The following is a 24,214-nucleotide window of genomic DNA, read 5'->3' as shown; positions in this document are numbered from 1 at the left end:
CCCATGTCACCGCTGCTTCCATTAAGATAGTGCACATTTCCGTGAACCTGGAATGTTCCCTCCTGCCCCCATCCCTTCCCCAGCATTCCCCACCCTGCCCCGGAGGCAGCTGCTGTCCAGATCTCGGTCATCTTAGGTGAGTTTGGACTCATCTTAAGCTGCAAATAAACAGGATGGCACAGCCTCTGTGTCCCCCACGTGCCGGCTGCTGCTTGCTTAGCCTGAATTGGTGGTGGGAGGGGCAACTGGCTCTTTTCCCTACTTACCCCCTCCTCCCGCTCACATGGGCATTGGGGGGCTTCTATAATGAAACAACAGGGATGCCCCTCTCAGGGTCTTTGGTGAACAGGTGGATGCCGCACTGTGGGGATGCTGTGGGCCGGGAGTGGGGTCGGGTAGGTGGTGGTGGTATATTTTTGGTGGCTTTTTTTGTTTTTTAATTTTTAAAAAGATTTTATTTATTTATTAGAGCGAGAGTGCGAGAGAGAACACAAGTGGGGAGGAGAGGGAGAAGCAGGCTCCCCACTGAGCAGGGCTCAAGGCTCAATCCCCAATCCCAGGACCCTGGGATCATGACCTGAGCCCAAGGGAGACGCTTAGCCAACTGAGCCACCCAAGTGCCCTGGAAATCACATGTCATAGTGACCATGGGGGTGGGGGGTTACTGTGCCCCAGAGAAGGTTTCTTGGCCTGGTCAGGAGTTGAGTTAGCATCCTTCGTCCCCCTGCGCACAGAGGTGGTTTCGTGGAGTGCCGTGCCTGGGCTTGTGGGTGGGCTGGCCCGTAGCCAGCAGACTCAGCGGGGGCACAACTCCCCAGCTGGACCCAAACAAGTAAAGGTGATCCTTTTAGGTCCTCAGTTTAAACCTGGGGGGTGGAGTCTTTTCATTCCTGGCCTTTTAACATCTTTTCTCTTGCCAGAAAGATCTGCCAGGTCCACAGGAAAATAAAAGGGGGAGGGGTGGAATTCAAGTCCTTGGGGGGGAGGGATCAAAAAGAGTGGAGTCTTGGTGACAGCTGTAAGGGTGGAGGAGATTCCTTACCTCATGCCGAGATAAAGCCTTTGCTGGAGACTTCTCCCAGCCCTGAGGGGAGAAGAAGCGACTGTCTTTATTCTCATTCCAATTACATAAAAATTGTGGCAAGTCATAAGAATAGGGCAGAGAAGTCCTTTCCCACCCAGATTTCTCCAAATGTTAACATTGTATTACGCTCTTTCTCTAAGGATAAATTAGGTAGATAGATAAGTATAATGGAAAAAAAAATTTTTTTTGACTTCTAAATCATTTTTTTGTGGTAAAATATATATAAAATTTACCATTTTGATCATTTTTAAGTGTACAGTTCACGCACGTTCACATTGTCGTGCAACCGTCACCACCATCCGTCTCCAGAACTTTCCCATCTTCCCACACTGAAACTCGGTCCCCATGAAACACTAACTGCCCGTTCCCCCTTCCTGCAGCCCCAGCCCCTCCATTCCGTTTTCGGTCGGTAATGAATTTGTCAACTCTAGGGACTCCTATCAGTGGAACCAGACAGTACTTGTCCTTTTGTGCCAGGCTGATTTCAGTCAGCCTCTTGTCCTCAAGGTTCATCTATGCGGTAGCCTGGGTCAGAATTTCTTTCCTTTGTTAAGACTGAATAATATTCCGCCATATAGATTATGCAGACATCCATTGAGAGACACGTGGGTGGTTTGCACATCTTAGCTGTAGTGATTAACACTGCTGCAAACGCGGGCATACAAATATTTAAGAGCCTGCTTTCAATTCTTGTGAATATACACCCAGAAATGGAATTGCTGGATCATATAATAACTTGTTGTTTAATTCTTTGAGGAACTGCCCTGTTCCAAGTCTTTTATTTATTTATTTTGCAAGGCTTATTTAGGTAAGCAATGTCAACACCCAACGTGGGGCTTGAACTCACGACCCTGAGATCAAGAGTCACATGCTCCACCCACTGAGCCACCCAGGCGCCCCTGTTCTGAGTCATTTAAAGGTCAATTGCAGACATGATACCCCTTGGCCCCTAAATAATTCGTGGCGTATTTCCTAAAACACAGCCTTAGCCCAATGACTAAAATCAGACTCATTTAACATAGATACAATTCTACAGTCTGCAGCCCTTATTCGGATTTTACTGATCGCCTTATTAATATGTATTTATTAACAAGTTAGTTAATTGCTGTTTATTATTAATAATTAAATCATTGTTTAGTTGGTTAATAATTTATTAATAAATTATTGTTTGATCATTGCTTTATTAATGATAAAGAAAATTCTATCATACGTTGTGTTCAATGGTTCCATCTCTTTAGTCCCCTGGAATCTGGAAAGTTCCTCAGTCTTTGTGTCAAACATGATGACATTTCCCGGGAACTGCTCACTCCTCCGTAGTGTCTTCCAGTGTGGTTGGTTGGGTGTTTCCTCATGAATGCACTGAGACCGTTGGTTTTGGCAGGAATCCCACAGAAGTGATGGTGTGTCCTTCTCGGTGCATTGTATCAGGAGGCACCAGATTTTGAAGCGTCGCGTCTGGGGTTGTTGACCTTGATCACTTGCTAAAGCTGAGATCTGGTGGATTTCTCTCCTACAATATCACTATCTTGCCTTTTGTGATTGAAAAGTATCCTGTAGTAGGATACTCTGTACCATATAAATACTTCTTTAGACTTCCACGCACTCCTTTTAGCATCTCCTGCTGAGTCTTGCCGGAATCAGTTATCTTTTAGTTGGTGGTCACCAAATGGTGGTTTTCTAATTCCATCTTTCCTTTGACACTTTTCATGGCCTTCTGCTTTGAGGAGTCTCTTTGTATCCATGTGGACTCATGGATACTTAGCGTCCTCAATATGTGACAATCGCTTACTCTCTTCCTTTATTTTGATGTTCACATTGTCCCAAACCTGGCTCATGGCGGCCCCTTCAGGCGGGCTCCTGTGTGCTTTTGCTGTGTCCCCATCGTCCTCTGAGCACATCTTTCTTTTTTTTGGTTCCAGGCTCATTTTCTGTAAATCAACTTTATTTCAGAATAATTTTAGAAATTAATTTAGGAATTTAGGAAGATTACAAAGAGAATACAAAGAGTTCTTATATATGCCGCACTTGATTTCCCCTGGTGTTAACATCTTACGTAACTACGACATTTCTCAAAATGAAGACCCCAACACTGCTCCATTACTTTAACTAAACTCTGGACTTTATTCAGGTTTCATGGATTTTCCCCACTAATGTCCTTCTTCTGTTCCACGATCCCATCCAGGCTCCTTCACTACATTTATCAGGCATTGCTTTCTTTTTTCTTTTCTGATTTCTACCTGACTAGAATTTCTGGATGTCAGGTGCTTCATGTCCTTGTTTGTTCTTGTTTTTTTTGTTTTTTTTTTTTTAAGATTTTATTTATTTATTTGACAGAGAGAGAGACAGCCAGTGAGAGAGGGAACACAAGCAGGGGGAGTGGGAGAGGAAGAAGCAGGCTCCCAGCGGAGGAGCCTGATGTGGGGCTCGATCCCATAACGCCAGGATCACGCCCTGAGCCGAAGGCAGACGCTCAACTGCTGTGCCACCCAGGCGCCCCTTGTTCTTGTTTTTTTAAACCAAGATATAATCTTATTGAAAGATAATCCCATACCATAAAATTCACCCTTTTGAAATATATTATTTTGTGATTTTTTTTTAGTTTATTTACAGAATTGTACAACCATCACCACTAATCTAATTCCAGAACATTTTCATCACTCCAGAAAGAAACCCCATGTCATAACTGTCACTCCCCATTCCTCCTTTGGTGCCTGATAATGACGAATTTACTCTCTGTCTCTATGGATTTGTCCGTTCTGGACATTTTCCATGGAATCACACAACATGCAGCCTTTTAGGTCTGGCTTCTGGCACTCAGCATGTTTTCAAGTTTCATCCACCCTGTAGTGTGTGTGTCAGAGTTTCATTCCTTTCTATGGCTGAGTAATATTCCGTTGTATGGACGTACCACATTTTGACCAGCCATTCACTCGTTGATGGGTATTTGGGTTCTTTCCACCTTCTGGTTGTTGTGAACAATGCTGCTATGGACGTTCACATATAAGTTTCTGTGTGGACGTCGGTTTTCATTTCTCTTAGGTATCCATACCTTGGAGGGAAACTGATGGGTCCTCTGGGAATTCCAGGTTCATGCACATTCTTTCCCTGCTCCAGCCTTGAAATGAGCAATTTTGACAAAAAGCCTTCATTCTTGTCTTCAATAATAACATTTAAAAACTGGGAGCTGGGAGCTGGGTGTGCTCACTGCTACTGGGGTGTCATTACTTCTGAGCTCTTTCAGTGGGCAGAGGTGGAAAACACTCACACACACACACACACACACACACACACACCCTTACCTTTACCCATTTCCATGTCAAAACCCTGGAGTTTACACAGATACCTCCAATTCTTCCCCCCCCAAGATTATTTATTTGTTTATTTATTCACAAGAGACAGAGACAGAGAGAGAGAGAGGGAAGCAGAGGCAGAGGGAGAAGCAGGCTCCACAGAGCAGGGAGCCTGACATGGGACTCAATCCCAGGACCCCAGGACCCTAGGATCATGACCTGAGCCAAAGGCAGACACTTAATCGACTGAGCCACCCAGGTGCCCCCAGATACCTCCAATTCTGATCCAACAAGACCTGGTTTGCTTTTGTGTTTTTCATTTCCAGCCTCAGGGCTTCCTCCTCTGACAGTTGGGGGGGGGGCTGCTCCCATGATTCTCAGCTCACTCTCTTCTTTGCTCAATCCGAGAATAAACAGAAAGGAATTACAGAATTGCTAACCTGTGCTTCTGCAAAAAGAGAGCTTACTCATTTAAATTAAGCATTTTCTTTTTTTTCTTATCTTCAGCTTTATTTTTTTTTAAGATTTTTATTTATTTATTTGACAGAGAGAGAGAGAGCACAAGCAGGCAGAGCAGCAGCAGAAGGAAAGGGAGAAGCAGGCTCCCCACCAGGCAGAGAGCCGGACATGGGGCTCGATCCTCAAACCCCGGGATCATGACCTGAGCCGAAGGCGTACTAACCGACTGAGCCACCCAGGCGCCCCTAAGCATTTTCTTATAGTTCTTGTTATTTTTAGCCTGAGCGCAAAAAGTCCAAACACTGTGTCGAGAAACATTACTTGAGTTAGTTTCAAAAGGAATAACTTAAAAACACTCTTTTGGAGGAAGAGAGAAGTACCATAAATTGTTTTTCAAGTATTTCATACATGAAAAGAACACACACACACATACACACTGTGTGTAGGGCACACATGGTAATGTTATGGTGCTTATGTATTTAGCACAAAGTGTTTTAGAAGAAACACCTGTAAGTAGCATCTCAAGTCCCATAACTTCAAGGATATTGTCACTTGGGATGAGGCTAAATTTATGTAAGGGGGAAAAAGTAAGTGAATGAGTTTGAGGAAAATATTAAGTAAATGTTAGCACCGCCATGGGGGAAGCAGAGCTCAATGTGACAGGGCATCCAGCCCCGGGCCTGGGGAACGGTGTTGGGGGGGGGGGGCGGAAGGAAAACTGAAAACTTTGAAGTGAAAACTAAAAAGTTTGTTCCCTCTCATGTCCCCCACATGTTCAAGATCTCAACAGAGAGATAGGATTCATCATTCCAGGGAACAGAGAAGGGCCCCAGACTGGGTGCCTTCACACACCTGGGCCCTTCCTCCTGGCCAGGCTGTTGTGAGTTTGAAATTCCGGTAGCTCGTATGTATGTGGAGGGCATCAAAGTGGGCGTTTACTCTGCAGGTTTTAGATTTCCCAGCAGGATGGAGAGAAAAGGCAGGGAGAGGAATTCCAGAAAGTTCTGCAGGATTTAAAATTGGAATCTGGGTAGTTCCCAGCTTTCAACGAGTGTAGACGTACAGTTGGCAAGGAGCCAAACTCTGAATCTCCAAGGCCGGGGCGGGGGGGCTTGGGGTGTGGGGAACAGTGTACTCAGACCCCAGACTCAGGGACAGAAGCCGAAGAGCAGCCATTTATCCTCCTGAGAGCCTGATGTTGGCACAATGGGCGCCTTTAGCATCTGTGCTCAGGGAGCTAGCCAGAGGCAAGGCAGTTAATACAGACCATGGCTTTCTGCTTTTCTTTCTTTCTTTCTTTCTTTCTTTCTTTCTTTCTTTCTTTCTTTCTTTCTTTCTATATTTTATCTATCTATCTATCTATCTATCATCTATCTATCTATCTATCTATCTATCAATCAGAGAGAGAGAGAGCGTGCGCACAAGCAGGGGGAGCAGCAGGCAGAGGCAGGAGCAGACTCCCGGCTGAGCCGGGAGCCTGATGCAGGGACTCCATCCCAGGATGCTGGGATCATGACCCAAGCCGAAGGCAGATGCTTAACCGACTGAGCCATCCAGGCGCCCCTGTTTTTCTTTTTAAAACTGTGAGAAAATAGGGGCACCTGGGTGGCTCAGTCGTTAAACGTCTGCCTTTGGCTCAGGTCATGATCTCAGTGTTCTGGGATCAAGCCCTGCATCGGGCTCCCTGCTCAACGGGAAGCCTGCTTCTCCCTCTCCCACTCCCCCTGCTGGTGTTCCCTCTCTCGCTGTGTCTCTCTCTGTCCAATAAATAAATAAAATCTTAAAACAAACAAAAAGAAACATTAAAAAAAAAAAACTGAGAAAATAAACATAACAAAATCTACTGCCTTAACCATGTCTAAGTGTCCCATTCAGTGGCATCAAGGACATCCACATTGTTGTGCAACTGTCACCACCGGCCCTCTCCAGAACTTCTCATCTTCCCAGACTGAAACTCTGTCCCCATTAAACACTAACCTCCCGTTCCCCTCCCCCAGCCCCTGACACCCACTGTTCTACTTTCTGCCTCCATGATTGTGCCTCCTCTAGGGAGGCCTATAAGTGCAAAGGGGTCCTATGGGGGAGTCCTCTAGGGGGTCCTATAAGTGCAGTCACATAGTATTTGTCTTTCTGGGGCTGGCTGCTTTCGCTCAGCAGAATGTCCTCAGGGTTCATTCACGTTGGAGGCTAGATCAGAATTTCCTTCCTTTTTAAGGCTGAATATCATTCTCTTGTATGGATAGACCAAATTTTGTTCATCCATTCATTAGTTGATGGACATCTGGGTTGTTTCCACCTTTGGCTATGGTGAGGAAATGCTGCTATGAGCACAGGTGTGCAAACGTGCGTTCAAGACCTGGCTTTCAATTCTTTTGTATATGGACCTCGAAGTGGAGTTGCTGGATCGTACGGTAATTCTGTAAGTGTTTGACGAACAGTCATTTATTTCCCACAGCAATTGCACCATTTTGCATTCCTACCGGCAGCACACAGGGCTCCACCTTCTCCACGTCCTCGCCAGCACGAGTTAATTCTTGTCTTTCTGATCCTAGCCATTCTGACAGGTGTGGGGTGACACCTTGCTGGAGTCCTGATTTGCATTTCCTGGATGACTAGTAACATTGAGCATCCTTTCATATACGTATTGGCAATTTGTGTATCTTCTTTGGGGAGATATCTATTCATGTCCTTTGCCTATTTTTAAATTGGGTTGTTAATTTTTTTTTTTTTTTTTGCGGTTGAATGGCAGGCATTCTTTACGTATTCAAGATATTGATCCCTTGTCAGATATGTGATTTGCACATATTTTCCCTCATTTCACGGGCTGTCTTTTCACCCTGTTGATGGTGTTCTTTGATAAGCAACCGTTTTTCACTTTTATCAAATCTAATTTCTCTGTTCTTCTCTTACTGTCTGTGCTTTTGGGGTCATTGGATTTTTTTAAAAGATATATTTATTTATTTTAGAGAGAGAGTGTGTGCCACCGGGGGAGGGGGGGGAGGAGCAGAGGGAGAGAGAGAGAGAGCATCCTCAAGGAGACTCCTCAACGAGCTTGGAGCCTGATGTGGGGCTCTATCCCAGGACCCTGAGATTATGACCCGAGCTGAAGGCAGATGCTTAACCGACTGAGCCACCCAGGCACCCCAGCAAGGCCACTTCTTATTAGCATTTATGCCTCACACATGGGTGCAAGAAATGTACGCAAGGGGGGCGCCTGGGTGGCACAGTCATTAAGTGTCTGCCTTCGGCTCAGGGCATGATCCCGGCATTCTGGGATTGAGCCCCACATCAGGCTTCTCCACTAGGAGCCTGCTTCTTCCTCTCCCACTTCCCCTGCTTGTGTTCCCTCTCTCGCTGGCTGGCTGTCTCTGTCTAATAAATAAATAAAATCTTAAAAAAAAACATGTACGCAAGGATGTTCACAGTGACATGGCTTGTAGCTGAGGAAACTTGGAACTTACATATTCTAGTGTAGCGAAATAGTTAAATCCATGGCAGCTAGTGTCTGAGATGGAATATTGTGCCCCAGGGAAAAGGGAAGGAATAAGATCTACATGTAACCATCTAGCTAGACCTCTGAGATGGAAGACTGAGTGGAGAAAACAGTAACCGAAGGATACGGTTGATGTAAAAATGAATATTATGAGTTTTCTCAGGTGTGTATAATAGATGGAGATAGGTGTGCATGAGTGTGTGTGCTGCTAACAGTACTGACCTGTGAAGTCTGGGGATGAGACCTGGGCTGGGGGGTGGGGGGCGGCACAACTTCAGACTTGATCTGTATGGATTTTTTAAATATGCTGGTTTTTTTTTTTAAGATTTTATTTATTTATTTGACCGAGAGAGAAGCATTGAGAGAAGGAACACAAGTGGAGGGAATGGGAGAGGAAGAAGCAGGCTTCCCGCTGAGCAGGGAGTCTCATGCGACGCGGGGCTGATCTCAGAACTCTGGGATTATGACCTGAGCCGAAGGCAGATGCTTAACGACTGAGCCACCCAGGCTCCCCAAAATATGCTGATTTAAAGTTCTTTATCTGTTCATTAATTCTACCATCTCTGTTGTTTCTGGGCTTGTTTCTAGTCATTGATTTTTCTCCTCATGGGTTGTAATTTTCTGCTGCTTTGCTTGTCTGGTGAGTTTCAGTTTAATGCCGGACCTGGTGAATTTTACCTTGTGGCCCGCTGGATACTTTTTAATTTCCTCTACATGTTCTTGAGCTTTGTTCTGGGGTACAATTAAGTTGCTGGAAATAGTTTGATCCTTTCCAGCCTTGCTGTTAAGTTTTGCGAGGCAGGACCAGAACAGTCCTTTATTCTCGGGCTAATTTTTCTCCACTTCCTTATGAAGTTTTTCCATTCTGACTGGTAGGAACACCAAGTATTTACACCCTGTGTGAATTCTGAGTGTTGTTTCCTCTGCTCCTTTCAAGAGGCTCCGTCCCTGGTCTCAGCACCTATATGTGCCCATTAGTTCTCAGACCCTCGAAAGATCTCTGCATTGATCGAGCTCTCCCCTTCCCCTCCCCCCAGCTATTTTCTTTCCAGGACTCCACTCTACAAACCGTAGCCTTCTTACCCTTTCTAGAACCCCAGCTTTGACTCCTCAATGTCTGAAAAGTGTTATTACATATTTTGTCTATTTTTTTCCCAGTTGTTCCAGACCGGGGGCGAGGGGGTTGTAAATCTGATTCCCGAGGCTCCATTTTAGCCAAAAGAGATTGCTTTGAATTTTTTTAAAGAAAGCACATACATGTTTTAAAATATAGTTTGAGTTAACATCTTTTGAGCCATTTTAAGACACTATGCCTTTTATGTATATTGTTTTATTTTTCCTCCCTATGACATGGGTACAACCCTGTTTACAGATGAGAAAACTGAGGCACAGAGCAGGTGAATGACTTGCCCAAGGTCACCCAGCCAGTGAGTGGTAGGAAGAAGGAACAAACGTGGTCACCTGGCTCTGGAGGCTATGCCCCTGACTCCTACCCTCCACCACCCATGCAGTTAAGAGCTACTTTTTTCTCTCTTTTCTCTGTTTACCAAAATGAAATTTACATACCGTAAGAGTAACTGTTTTAAAATGAACAATTCAGTGGCATTTAGTACGTTCACGATGTTGTGCAATCACCACCTCTATCTACTTCCAAAACATTTCTATCACCCAAAGGAAATCCCATCCCCGTTAGCAGCCACTCCCTAGCCTCCCTTCTCCAGCCCCTGACAACCATTAGTTTACTTTCTGCGTCTATGGATTTGGCTGTTCTGGACATTTCATATACATGAAATCATACACTGTGTGGCCTTTTGCATCTGGCTTCTTGCGCTCAGCACGCTGTTTTCATGGTTCATCCACATGGTAGCATGAATCAGGGCTTCGTTCCTTTTCATGGCTGAATAATATTCCATTGTGTGGCTAGACCACATTTTATTTGCTTATACTTTTATCTACTGATGGACACTTGGGCTGTCTCTACCTCTTCATTATTGTGAATAGTGAGGAGTTACTTTTATTTATTTATTTTAAAAGGTTTATTTAAGTCATCTCTCCACCCAACGTGGGGCTCAAACTCATGACCTTGAGATCGAGAGTCGCATGCTCTTCTGACTGAGCCAGCCAGGTGCCCCCGGGAGCTACTTAAATGTAGGGACAGATGAAAGGAGAAGAGAGGGTCCCATCTGGCAGCTCGTCCAAACCCGCATTTATAGTTGAGGAAAGCAGACCGTTGGGTCTACATTTGTTCCCAGTCCACTCTTGAGCCACTCAGTTGTTCAGCCAATATCCACCAGCACCTACTGTGTGCATGTCCTGTGCTGGGGCAAGGACACCATCTTGTGGGGCTAGAAGTGCTTCTCAGGAGGCGGAGACATGAAGGCTAAGGAGAGAGTCCACTGACCAGAAAGTAAGGGGAAGAGTGTTCCATGCAGCAAGAACAGCCAGTGCAAAGGTCCTGAGGCAGGCATGAGTCTGGTGTGTGGGAGGCCACATGGGGAGGCTGGAGGAAGTGAGCCAAGGAGGGCAGGGAAGGGAGAAGAGGGCAAGGAAGTTGGCAGTGTCCCACTCCCACAGGGCCTCATGGACCATGGTAGGGAGTTGGGATTTTTATTCTGAGTGTGGCAGGAGGCACAGAAGAGTGGGAGCAGGGGAAGGGTGTGATGCGATTTTAAATTCTGCCTTGGGAGGCGAGAGGTTGGGTCAGTGTGGGGTGGGAGACCATGGGGCTTGAGTCTTCAAATCAATTTGCCAAACAAAACTTGGGGTACCCCATAAGTCCCACCCATGGAATGCTCTAACATCCACGGGGGTAGTAGCATTTTCAAACCATTGAGTGAGATCTGGGAATACTATGAAACAGCCCTACTGATAATTATTATTCGGAGTATTCACTTTACTATGAAGAATGCTCGAGGGGAAGGCGGTCGGTCCCTGTCGGTGTGGCCCTTTGAAACAATCACTCTGGGTGCGTGGCATGCAGCAAGCCAGTGAGTGTTTATGAACCAGTGGGAATGGAAACAAGGATCCCAGATATACAGCCTTCTTGGGGGTTTCAGTGGCGAGCCCTGTGCCTGCTTCATCTCCAGATCCCCTCACCCTGTAAAGAACATTCACCCATTCCATTGCACAGTCCAGGAAGTTGAAGCTTAGATGAGAAGGGAACGTGAAGAGTAAAAATACTGATGACTGAGAGAAATAATTGTAAGAGAAACAAAATCATTTACAACGTTTCTCTTGTGTGTTTTAAATGTCTTGAAATTGACTTCACAGCAAATGTCACTCCCCTGGCCTACCAGCCACCTGCCACAGCAGTGGTCTGCAGTCCACCTGTGCACCAGTGTTTGGGGGGGCAGGTCTGCCCCCTGCCCTCGTCTGTCTGGCCATGGGATTTCCTGGGCAGGGGGCTCTTTCTGATCCTGCACGTCATTGGGCTTGGTGACAGGGATGGGGTCCCGGTTCCCTGTGTTGGCGTTTGAGACTCCCCCCACACATACACCATGTCCCACCAACCCTGCAGGTGTCCTTGTCTCCAGGTGACCTGGACGTACCCTCTTGGGGGAGCAATTTGGAATTATTTGTCCTTGAGGAGGAACCTCCCTTTCCAAGTGTTGGATACTCTCCAGCAACGGCAGTCAAATGAGCGTGGAGTTGGGACAGCATGGATAGCAAGGTCAAGGCAATCAAATAAAGGAATCCTGAAGCCACTTCAGGAGATGCAGGAACTCACCTGCAGTGAATTAATTCAGTGAGGCCACGGGCATGCAGAAAAGGCTCTGCCTGGGACCCATCCATAGAACCCCGTGACGTCCACCAGCAGTAGCATTTTCAAGTGCATGAGACTGGGGAATGACAGGAGACCATCCTGCCAATAATCATTATTCAGAGTATTAATTTTACTCTGAAAAATACTTAGTGTTTCGTGTTGAGCCAAAACCTCCATCACCAAACATCTCTCCCTGCCCCTGGCTGCCGGGGCCGGAAGGGTCACTGTTGCACCAGCAAATTTGGTCCTGGGCCTACTGTGCCTTGAGCCATCTGGGGAAGGTGACCTGGTCCTGGGCTCTACCTGCAGGGAGTTAAGAGGTGGACACTTGGTGGGCCACAATGAGAATCCAAGGAAAGAAAGCAATGATATTTCCCCTAGAAAAGGGCACATGCAGCGAGCGATCTGTAGCCCAATTTTGTGCACAATTCATGATGTTTCTAAGCCGCCTCACGCTCAAGGTGGTTAGGGGATCCCTAAGGAGTTGGGTCCATCTGTAAACATATACTGAGACCCTGCTATGTAGCAGACACCAAATCTATAAATAATTCTGAGCAGGTGTAATGAAGGGGAGAGTGTAATAACAACAGCAAAAACAATAGTAGTAATGGTAGCCGGCATTATTTGAGCACTTATGTGCCAAGAGTGGCTTGGAACTCTTCCTGTGAACTTGTTCGTTTAATTTGAATAGCGACCTTGTGAATTTAGTACTTTTTTATCCTGATTTTATGGATGAGAAAGCGGAGGCTCAGAGAGGTTACGTAACTTGCCCAAGGTCACACAGCGTTCAGACTGGGCTGCTTAGCTCCAAAGGCCGTGGCATTATGCTGCTGCCAGTGGAGATGTGGAGAGAGTCCGAGATGGGTGGGTGGGGAGGGGATGAGGGGAGAGCTTTGGGGTAGACCAGTACATGCGCCCTCCACTCTGCACCCTGAGTCAGGAGCCCTACCTGGTTTCTGAGGATGTGTTTGAGCACTCACCCTGCAGCCCTCGCCTAAAGCCACAATGCTCTGTCTCCTCTCCCTTCCAGGAGCTGGAGAAGCTCGGGCTTGGTGACAGCGTGGACCTGCACGTGTATGAGATTCCAGTCGAGTACAAGACAGTCCAGAGGCTCATCCCTGCCCTGTGGGAGAAGCACAGCCCACAGGTGAGTGGGGCGAAGGCAGGTGCTCCCTCATCAGGACCTGCAGGTGGGCACCCCATGCGTGGATGATTTGTGTGGCTTTGTTCCTGCTTCAGTCACATGGCTGATGCCATGGCCTTGTCCCCCAAAAGAGTCACACTTTCCTGGGTTAGCCGTGGGTGTGAGGCAGGAGAGCAAACATCTGGGACCTCTCAGAGCCTGGCTCTGTCCCACTGGACGGTCAGTGTCAGTTGTGACATGTTTAGTTACATGTGACAGTCAGAACACGCCTTAACTCAGCTTAAGCACAAATGTTTGTGTGCTTCAGGTAAAGCTTGATCCAGGCACTCCCCCAGCATTATTCAGCTTTGCTTTGCACTTCGCTTTTTCTTTGGCAAAGATAGATGGCAGCTGGCTGATACCCTCCCCACTCAGCCCCTCAGCCAAAAGAGAACAACTTTCCTTTTGATAATTCCCCAGAGTCCATGGCTGATTCTCACTGGCGCACTTGGGTCCCATGCCAGTCCCTGAGCCAAGCACTAGGGCTGGGGGTTGAAGGAAGAAAGAGATGCTCTGATTTGCGAGGCCTGGATCACATGCCTACTCTGGTGGTCAGGGAGAGGCATCACCTCTCTCCAAACGTCCTGGAAGTCTCCTGGGGGGACTTGAGGGTTCCACAACGGGAAAATGAGAATGGGAGGGAACTGGCTATTACCAGATATGGTGGAATGGAGGCCAGAGAAGCAGGAGCCACACTCTCCCACCAGAGAGATGAGTGGCCCCACCAAGACTGTGGGCTCAGAGAGCTCCAGGGTGTCAGGAGTGAAAGCTGCCTGGGCAGTCCCCGGGGCTGGCGTCTCTGATGGGTGAGGTACGGGTCGCCTGGGGGGGCCCCACCCAGCTTCCCACACTAGCCTGCCCTTGCGGATTTTCCAGGGCCGACACGTGGAAACTTCCTTCCTCATGAGCCCTTCTGTCGAGTCTCAAGTGGCGTTCGTCCCTTTGTAGAGGGGGACCTGGAGGCTTAGTGAGATGGGACTGCAGGCTGTGTCAGTGGGCATTTTCGTCGGCTTTGTGTGTACCCTTTGGCCTTTTTCTACAAAAAATACCCTTAAAGCATGAACACGTTTTTAAAAATTTCCACACCATAGAGAATCACCCCCAGTTCATTACCTGGCACCATGGTTATGGCTGCCGTTCACACACATATCGCCATACACGCGTGTGCACGGGCACGCGCGTGCCCACATGTGTGCTGTTGAAGCAGTCGGCGTGGACGTGGCTCCTGTGGCTGCTGTAGCAGATGCTGTACACTTAGAACAGAAGAAATGGGGGCGCCCGGGTGGCTCAGTCGTTAAGCGTCTGCCTTCAGCTCAGGTCATGATCCCAGCGTCCTGGGATTGAGCCCCTAGTGAGGCTCCCTGCTCAGCGGGAAGCCAGCTTCTCCCTCTCCAGCTCCCCCTGCTTGTGCTCCGTCTCTCGCTGTCTCTCTCTGTCAAATAAATAGATAAAATCTTACAAAAATAAAAAAATAAAAGAACAGCAGAAATGTATTCGCACATTCCTGGAGGCCAGAAATCCCAATCCGGGTGTCAGCAGCGGCACTGACTCCTTCCGGGGCAAGGGCTTTGCTTGTCTCCTCCAGCTTGGGGGGTGGGCTCCACGCCTTGCGGCCGGGTCACTCCTGTGGCTGCCTCTGTGGTCACATGGACATCTCCTCCTGTCTCTGTCTTTCCTTCATGTGTCTCTTTTAAGGACACGTGTCATTGGATTTGCCCCCCCCTCCCCCCAGATAATGCAGGAGGATCTCACCACATAATCCTTTACTTAATTTCATCTGTAAAAGACCCTTTTTCCAAATAAGGTCTCAGTCACGGTTTCCAGGCAATGGGACAGGGACAGGGTTTTTTTGTTTTTTTGTTTTTTTTTAATTTATTTATTTGACAGAGAGATAGACAGCCAGCGAGAGAGGGAACACAAGCAGGGGGAGTGGGAGAGGAAGAAGCAGGCTCATAGCAGAGGAGCCTGATGTGGGGCTCGATCCCAGGACCCCGGGATCACGCCCTGAGCCGAAGGCAGACGCTTAACCGCTGTGCCAGCCAGGCGCCCCTGTTTGTTTGTTTTTGGGTATGACGGGAGTATCACCATTTAGCTCATTATTACTGCAGCTGCTGCTTTGTTTTCACATTCCCCAATATTCAGTTTATGGAATGCCAGATGTGGGACATCCAGTTAGTGAATGAACGAACTTCGTAACTCCAAAGAGTTCGATTCTCCAGCAGTGTGGCCCCCCAGACGTTAGCATGCCATTTCGTAGGACCCTTTAAATGTTCCACTAGCCACGTTTTTAAAATGTCAAAATAAATGGGTGAAATAAATTTTAATAATAGTTTCAGTGTAACCCTGTGTATCTAAAATATCATCTCTGGGCGCCTGAGTGGCTCAGTCGGGTTAAGCGTTTGCCTTCAGCTCAGGTCATGATCCCAGGGTCCCGGGATGGAGCCCCGTGTCAGGCTCCCTGGTCAGCGGGGGGTCTGCTTCTCCCTCTTACTCTGCTCCTCCCCCCAACTTGTGTGCTTGCTCTCTCTCGCGCGCGCGTTCACTCGCTCTCAAATAAATTAATAAAATCTTTAAACAAATATTATCATCTCGACATGTAATCAACCTTGGTAAAGTTATTAATGAGACATTTTGTATTCTTATTTTTGCGCCCAGCCTCCAAAATCTGGGGTGTGTTCCGCACGGACTGCGAATCTCATATTGTACCAGCCACATTTTAAGCGCTCATAGCCAAGTGCCCCCATAGGCAACCCCCCACCACCACTGCTGCCCTACAGGACAGCATGCTTCTCAGCCCATATTTTAAATGTTTACATATGTAAATGTTTGCATTTGCACTGCCCTTTCTGTGTGTAAGCACATACACAAAGAATTAATAGTTGAAATTCAACCATTTTCGGTGTGGTGCCCTGGCTTTTATAAATATTTTATCATGAGCATTTTATTAACTATGTCATTAACAATTCTCCGTTATGTTATTTTTTTCATTTTTTATTTTTCATTTTTTTTTTTAAGATTTTATTTATTTATTCGACAGAGATAGAGACAGCCAGCGAGAGAGGGAACACAAACGGGGAGTGGGAGAGGAAGAAGCAGGCTCATAGCGGAGGAGCCTGATGTGGGGCTCGATCCCATAACGCCGGGATCACGCCCTGAGCCGAAGGCAGATGCTTAACCGCTGTGCCACCCAGGCGCCCCTATTTTTTTCATTTTTTAAAAGTTAAATTCAATTAGCCAACTTATAGTACTTCATCAGTTTCATATATAGTGTTCGATAATTTCTCTCCCTCACGTGTTTTAACTGCTGGGCAATTTTTAGGAATGAATATAACTCTTTTCCTATTATTGAGCCTGCCAGCGGTTTCATGGTTGTTGTTGTTTTTTTTCTCTCATTTTTAGAAAACACACTGAAGTGACCATTGACAGATTATGACCTCTTTGATCATAGTTTCGATTCCTGGAAGTTATACCTTGTTTTTTGTCTTTTGCATTTGGCAGTATGTCTTGAAGATCCTTCCTTATAGAACTGCTTTTGAGGGGCGCCTGGGTGGCTCAGTCAGTTAAGCGTCTGCCTTCGGCTCAGATCATGATCCCAGGGCCCCAGTCCGGCTCCTTGCTCAGTGGGGAGTCTGCTTCTCCCTCTCCCTCTGCCCCTCCCCTCTCTGTCTCAAATAAATAAATAAAATCTTAAAAAGAAACAAAAGAACTGCTTTTGGCACGATAACAGCTACGTAATAGCTCCTGATTTATTTAGCCAATGCCCTGCTAATGGCTAATGAGGTGGTTTCTGGTATTTGCTTACGATAACGCAGCTGCAATGAGCATCCTTGTACGTTGTACATCCTGACATGTTTCCTGGGCAGACCTTTCAGTGGGGTGACTGTATGGTCTATTCCAGCAGCAAGGGGCCAGAAGCGATGTGACCCCAGGCAGAGCGCGGGGGAAGGATGCCGTCCTCTCCTTGGCCTGGTGTGGGGGGGACCCGCAGTCTCCTGGCCAAACCCGGTTAAGCCCTGCCCGTCTGTCTGCAGCTCGTGGTGCATGTGGGGGTGTCGGGCATGGCGACCACGGTCACGCTGGAGAAGTGCGGGCATAACAAGGGCTACAAGGGGCTGGACAACTGCCGCTTCTGCCCCGGCTCCCAGTGCTGCGTGGAGGACGGCCCGGAAAGCATTGACTCCATCATCGACATGGACGCTGTCTGTAAGAGGGTCACTACGCTGGGCCTGGACGTGTCCGTGACCATCTCACAAGATGCTGGCAGGTAGGGAACCTGGGGGTGAGTGTGAGCGGTGGCTTTCCCCACCTACCGGCCCCGGGCTAGCGTCGGGCAAGCCAAGTGTGTTGGCTTTGGCCTCTGGGGGCTGAGCACTCACCATTCATGAGGCCCGGAGCTACGTATATGCTCGGAGCAGATCCCACTGATTCTGCTTCTAGAACTCATGATGTATGGCTCTGTCCACTTGTCCCCACCCATGCCCTGGCGTCTGCCACCTGGACGCTGCCCAGCCACCTCCCTGGTGGTCCTCCTGCCACCTTTGCCCCGGCCTTGACAGTCCTCCCCCATTAAGCCACTGGTTTCTGCGTTAGTTTTCTGTGGCTGTTTTAACGAAAACCATCAACTTGGTTGCTTAGGACAACAAAAAGTCATGCTCTCCTAGTTCTGGAGGCTAGAAGTCCAAAACCAGGTGTTGGCGACATTCGCTCCTTCTGGAGGCTCTCAGGAAGAATCTGTTCTCTGCCTCTCTCCCGGCTTCTGGGGGCTGCTGGTAACCCTTGGGGTTCCTTGGCTTATGGCTGCATCACCCTGATCTCTGCCTCCATCTCCCCGTGGCCTTCCTCCCTGCCCATGTGTGTTCCCATGGGCTCCTTACGAGGACCCCAGTCGTTAGCTTTAGGACCCACCCTAGTCCAGTATGGTTTCATCTTAAGCAATTATATCTGCAAAACCCCCATATCCAGCTAAGGTCACATTTTGAGGTTCCGGGTAAACATCAGTTTGGGGAAGAAACTCCAGCCTATTACAAGGTCTTTTATACGTTTAAGTCAGATGGTATCCTTTCCTTGCTTAATCCCTCCTGCAGCTCCCACAGCACCTAGAATAAAATCCCAACCTATCTCCACCATCCACAGGTGGTGTGTGGTCTTGTCCCTGACACCTCTCCGCCCTCATCTGCCTTCGCTCTTCCTGCCCCTACTGCATGCCAGGTCCACCAACCAGCCTCCTCTGGTTGCTTCAACACCCCATGCTCACTTGAGCCTCAGGGCCTTCGCGCATGCTGTGGCCTCTGCTCAGAACTCACCTCCCTCTGATAAGGCGTCTTTCAGGCCTTAGCTCCAACGTGTTGCCTCCTTGGGGGTTCTCTTTGGGGGGCCTCTGCAATCCCCCCCAGACCAAGTTTGTCCTCTCTGTTCTACGTCCTGTCACCACCAGTGTCGCCGTTCCTCAGCACTCTGTGCACTTCTCCAGCCCAAAGGCGGCAGGTGGCAGATTCAGTAGACTGAATGAAGTAACCGAATTCGCTGGCATTCTGTTTTTAAAACTAATTCCAGGGGCACCTGGGTGGCTCAGTCGGTTAAGCATCTGCCTTCGGTCATGGTCCCAGGGTCCTGGGATCGAGCCCCACGTCGGGCTCCCTGGTCAGTGGGGAGTCTGCTTCTCCTTCTCCCCCTGCTCATGCTCACTTTCTCTCTCTCTTGCGATCTCTCTCTCTCTGTCAAACAAATAAATAAAATCTTAAAAAAAAAACCCAAGTAATTCTAAATTGCACAGATAATTCTAGAATATCTTCTCATGTGTTCCCATCGTGAAAAATTATCTTGCCCTCTCTCCTTCTCCCTAGAGATCCCTTGGTTAAATCTGAGACTTAATTGTAAAACCTTCTACACCTTTCCATAGACAGTTAACCCTTGAACAACATGGGGGGCGAGGGTGCTGACCACCCCCCTGCGTAATTGAAAATTGTGTAACATTTGACTCCCTCCCCCCCCCCATTTAACTACTAATAGCCTGCTGTTGACTGGAAACCTTACTGACGACATAAACAATTGATTAACACACATTTTGTATATTTTATGTATTATATACTATATTCTTACAAGAAAGTCAGCTAGAGAAAAGAAAATGTTATTAAGAAAATCATAAGGAGGGGAGCCTGGGTGGCTCAGTCAGTGGAGTGTGTGACTCTTGATCTCAGGGCTCTGGGTTTGAGCCCCACATTGGGCGCAGAGCTTACGTTAAAAAAAAAAATCATAAGGAAATGAAAGCAGCCCACGTATCCATCAGCTGATGAATGGATAAGATGTGAGATACAGATACACACGTGTACACACACACACACACACACAGGCATATGACTCAGCTATCAAAAAGAATGAAATCTTGTCATTTGCAACAGTGTGGACGGAGCTAGAGAGTATTATGCTAAGTGAAATAAGCCAGAGAAAGACAAATACCATGTGATCACACTCATGTGTGTAATTTAAGAAACAGAACAAACGAGCAAAGGAAAAAGAGAGAGAGAGAGAAACTAAGAAACAGATTATTTATTTGACAGAAAGAGAGAGAGAGCGAGCGAGCGAGCACAAGTAGGCAGAGCAGCAGGCAGAGGGAGAGGGAGAAGCAGGCTCCCTGCTGAGCAATGTGGGGCTCGATCCCAGGACCCTGAGATCATGACCTGAGCCGAAGCCAGACGCTTCACCAACTGAGCCACCCAGGCGCCCCAAGAAACAGATTCTTAACAGTAGAGAACAAACCGCGGGTTACCAGGGGGCAGTGAGTGATGGGGAAAAGGTGACGGCGATCAAGGGGGCCCTTCTCAAGCTGAGCAGCGGTGATGGAGGGACCTGTTGAATCACTGTGTCGTACACCTGAAACTAATAGAGCCCTGGAGGGGCACCTGGGTGGCTCGGTCACTTAAGCGTCTGCCTTCGGCTCAGGTCATGATCCCAGGGTCCTGGGATCGAGTCCCCCATCGGGCTCCCTGCTCGGCGGGGAGCCTGCTTCTGCCTCTCTCCCCTGCTTGTGCTCTTTCTCTCTCTCTCTCTCTCTCAAATAAATAAATAAAATCTTTTTAAAAATAATAGAACGCTGTATATGAACTGGAAGTAAAATAAACACTTGAAGAAAATCACAAGGAAGAGAACATATATTCACAGGACTGTGTTATATTTAGTGACAGCAGTCCTTGCCTAAGTGGACCCTGGCCATTCAAACCCATGTTGTTCAAGGGTCAGCCGCCTATAGGACGCTTGGTGCGCTGGTTTAGGGTTTTGTCCTACTTTGCTTTCACATGGATGGGGTGACAAGAGGTGCCCTTTCCTGAGAGTCCCCTTCCTTGGTTTCACCTGCGGGCGCACAACGCGGGTCTTGGTGAATTCTCCGGTTCCCTGTGGGTCTGCTGCTTGCCTTGCAAACGGCTGCATTGTATTCATTCCATCGCGTGGCTGTTCCCACGTATGAAGCCACTCCTCTGTCAGGGGCCAGTCATGTGGTGTCCTCGCCCCTTGGTTCTGCTGTAACAAAACACCCCCAGCCGGGCAGCTTCTAAGCAGCAGAAAATGCTTGCTCACCATTTCGGAGGCCAGGACGTTCCAGATGAGGGCGCCAGCCCGGTCCCGATCCGAGGAAGGCCTCCCTCCGGGCTGCAGACTGCCAACCCCTCACGGCGTCCTCACGTGGCAGGAGGAGGAAGAGAGCTCTCTGGGGTCTCCTTTCTAAGGGGTACTCACCCCGTTCGTGAGGCCTCTCGCTTCCCAAAGGCCTTGCCTCTTAACACTATCACCTTGGGAGTCAGGGCTTCAGCATTGAATTTGAGGAGGGACATGCAGGCCCTAGCCGGCTGCTTCTCATTCTACTTTTATACTTAACGAACCCCTTCTTCATCTTTCTTGTGCCCTCACACAGAGGGCTTCTGAAGGTCGATTCTCAAAACGGGCAAGCACATGGCACCGAGTCTAGGTGTTTGTAACATTACTAGCCCTGCGGCCGTTGGCATTCCCGCGAGCCGCGCCTCACTGCCTCCTTCCTCACATACACACCAGCACTTGGAGTTACCAGGTTTTCTCGTTTTTGTCAACGTGGCGGGGGGTGCGGGGAGAAGCAGTGTTCCATCTTGTCGATTGCTGGCGGGGTTGGGGGTCTTACAGCAGATCTGGATGGAGGCTGTCCCGTTAGGCTGGGTATTGACGCTCTGACCCCGTTTTGGTCTCCCTCCTGTCCCCGACACCCTGAAACTTAGGTACCTCTGTGACTTCACCTATTACACTTCGCTGTACCAGAGTCACGGCCGCTCAGCCTTTGTTCACGTGCCTCCACTGGGCAAGCCCTACAACGCAGACCAGCTGGGCAGGGCGCTGCGGGCCATCATCGAGGAAATGCTGGACGTCCTGGAGCAGTCAGAAGGCAAAATCAACTGTCGCCACAAACACTGAGGGCCTCTCGGGCCTCCCAAGACCTCGTCCCACTAGGGACCCCGGGAGGGATGTCCGCCCTCCGGGGGCCTGGCCGAGAAGGATAAGCCTGTCAGCTGGGGATCTGATTTGAATCAATATTCCGACTTACACACTTCCTCTCCCTTCTTCTCCGCAAAAGGGCTGGTCGCTTTGAAGGAGGTGGCTGAAGATTTTTTTCTCTATTTCCCTTTGCCTCTGGGGATACAGCCACAATGGCTGGGAAGCTGGTAGGTCCCAATCTCCACAGGGAATCCTGGTCGAGTGGATCTCTGCTCTTGATCCCACAGCTGGGGCCACCTGCTCACCTGCTTTTCTAAGTCTCTGGTGAAGGGATTCCATCCAGGACTGGTTTTTCCCAAACTTAAAAACTCCTTGAAGTCTTTGCCCTGATCCGTGTCCCAAGAGCCAGGACAACCCCACAAAGGGCTGCCTTGGGATGTGACGGGGGCTTTTTTCCCCCCTCTCTTTCTTATTCTCTTTTTTAAAAACAATAGTGCTAGTTTGGGCACAGAGGAATTTATATTCCCTTTGGTTAAAATGCGGGCTTTTGCTGACAACAAAGTGTCTTTTCTTTTTCCTGGGATGTAGCCCCTTCTGCCTCTTCCTCTGAAAACTAGACCCGCATCTTTGTGTCGGAGCTGACATCAAGTTCCCTTTCCTCAGGGCGGGCAGGCCCTTGGCCAGGCCATGGTGGGGTGGGAGCCGCTGCCCCAAGTGGTTAAAAAGGTGGGCTGACCCTTTCGGCGCCAGAGCTGTGAGCGGTACCCATGGGGACTCTGGAGCAGGGGTGGGAAAACAGCCCTTGTCATTTCGACTTGCACATGACTTTTTTTTTTTTTTTTTGATATGTAAAAATCTGTAGCAGCTGCAAACCCACCCCACATCTGGCCTGGATTTTTGCAGTCTTGGTGCTGGGGACCAGCTCCTTGTTCTCCTTAAGTGGGGCGGGGGTGCCCAGAATTGGCCCGGGGGCTGGAGTTTGCTGATCTCCATGTGTGCTGGTGTGTTTGACCAGGAGGGTGGTACAGCTGCCAACAGGGCTTTTGTGTAGATGATTCTGGAGACGGGCCCAGGACTCAGGAGTAAATTTTGATCTCACTCCCTGGCAACTTTGAACTTAGCAGCCAGGGGTGAGAGTAACGTCCCCGGGAGGCCAGTGAATTCAGCTGGACCTTCATACCCATCAGAGGAAACGAACGACAGCAGCAACCGTGAAGCCAACTGAGGAAAACCCGCATTTCGGAAGTGTTCTCCTATCTGGGGGAGAAGACAGGGGTTTTATCATTTCCCTAAGCGCGAGGTGTGCTGGAGTCTGATGCCCGGTTGGATCATGGCGGTGTGACCCAGCATGCAGTTCTCTCTAAAACAGATGAGATTTCTGTTTTGTTTCGTTTTCTTGAACATTTGCCTTCTTTGCCTCTTGTTCTGATGACCAGGGAGTTCCTGCCTCTGCTGAGCTGCTGTGTTGCTTGGGAACCAGGTTGATGGGTTTCTGAGTTAAATGCGTTTTCTGGGTCCTGGGTTTTCTCTGGAGGGCAAAGTGGCTCCAGGGGTGTGACGGGGCGGGCACTTGGCAGTGGGCGTGGCCTGTGGCTGGCAGGTTGAACTGATTGGGGGCTGTGCTCCTCTCCCCTTGCCAGCCTGCCTCCCGCTCCTCTCATGTCCCCAGGCCGAGATTGTTGTTTCCTGAGAAATCTGCCATGTGGGATTCCGTGAGCAGAAATCGTGGCTCTTCTGAATGTGGGGAGCTCAAGGCTCGGGGGTCCCCCGGAGGTCTTATTCAGAGCATCAGGCTTCATCTAGCTCTGTTCCCCAAAGGTCTGATCTGCAGGGATGTGAGGAGGAAATGAATCCACGCAAGATGGGGAGGGAAAAGGGGGGAACCTGGAGATAAGCCAGGTCTGCACTTAGCTGGGTACCCACTGGAACCCGGACGCGCCATCCCAGACTCCACATTTTCATCTTTGTCTTCATCTTGCCTCTCTGTTTAAAGCACCGTGTGATTCAGAAGTTTGGAGGTGTAATTTATTGTCTGATCATTGCCGAGTGTGTGTATATCATTTTTGTGTTCCTGCAGTGGTTTTAGATTTCTTATCAAGTCAAGCCGGAATCCTATCCTCGTCCACGACGCAGAGCATTTCGCTCGTTTTTATTTAATCAGACGGCCATTAAACATTCACCCACTTCCCGCCAGCTTTTTTTACTTTTATTTATTTATTTTTTTACTGTTTTTCTTTTGGGCAAACTCATCTGTTCTCTCCGTGGAGTGTCTGTCTGTGTTTTTTGGCTCTCGGACTGAAATGTCCTCCTGTAAGAAGGGAGAACCAGGGCCCATTCTTGCTCCCTTGTCATTTGCAGAATCTCAGGTGGAGGGGGGCACACAGAACGGGGCCGGGGGATGGGTCTGTGAAGTGGGTGTAGCCTGGCAGGGTGTGGAGGGGAGAGGCACTAACGGGTGGGTGGGCAGGTGGTCATGGTAGAAGGATGG

General features: G+C 48.6%; 1 protein-coding gene across 3 annotated transcripts in view; it reads left to right on the top strand.

The window, feature by feature from the left end:
- The window catches only part of PGPEP1 (pyroglutamyl-peptidase I), a 29,357-nt gene extending 5,438 nt beyond the window's left edge, over positions 1-23,919 (top strand). For 2 of the 3 annotated variants that reach the window (XM_026500532.4, XM_044384773.3), the window contains exons 3-5: positions 13,120-13,236; positions 17,304-17,536; positions 21,513-23,919. In XM_026500532.4, the coding sequence (XP_026356317.1) occupies positions 13,120-13,236; positions 17,304-17,536; positions 21,513-21,705 (543 nt within the window). In that variant the 3' untranslated portion in view covers positions 21,706-23,919. Of the gene's footprint in view, positions 1-13,119; positions 13,280-17,303; positions 17,537-21,512 lie in introns of all 3 variants that reach the window. The other variant, XM_026500533.4, reaches the window with a different exon arrangement.
- The last annotated feature ends 295 nt before the right edge of the window (positions 23,920-24,214 follow it).

The sequence above is a fragment of the Ursus arctos genome, unplaced genomic scaffold (assembly GCF_023065955.2).
Source record: "Ursus arctos isolate Adak ecotype North America unplaced genomic scaffold, UrsArc2.0 scaffold_126, whole genome shotgun sequence".
Classification (NCBI taxonomy): domain Eukaryota; kingdom Metazoa; phylum Chordata; class Mammalia; order Carnivora; family Ursidae; genus Ursus; species Ursus arctos.
The sequence above is the reverse complement of the archived record's forward strand: the minus strand, read 5'-3'. Positions and strand labels throughout refer to the sequence as shown.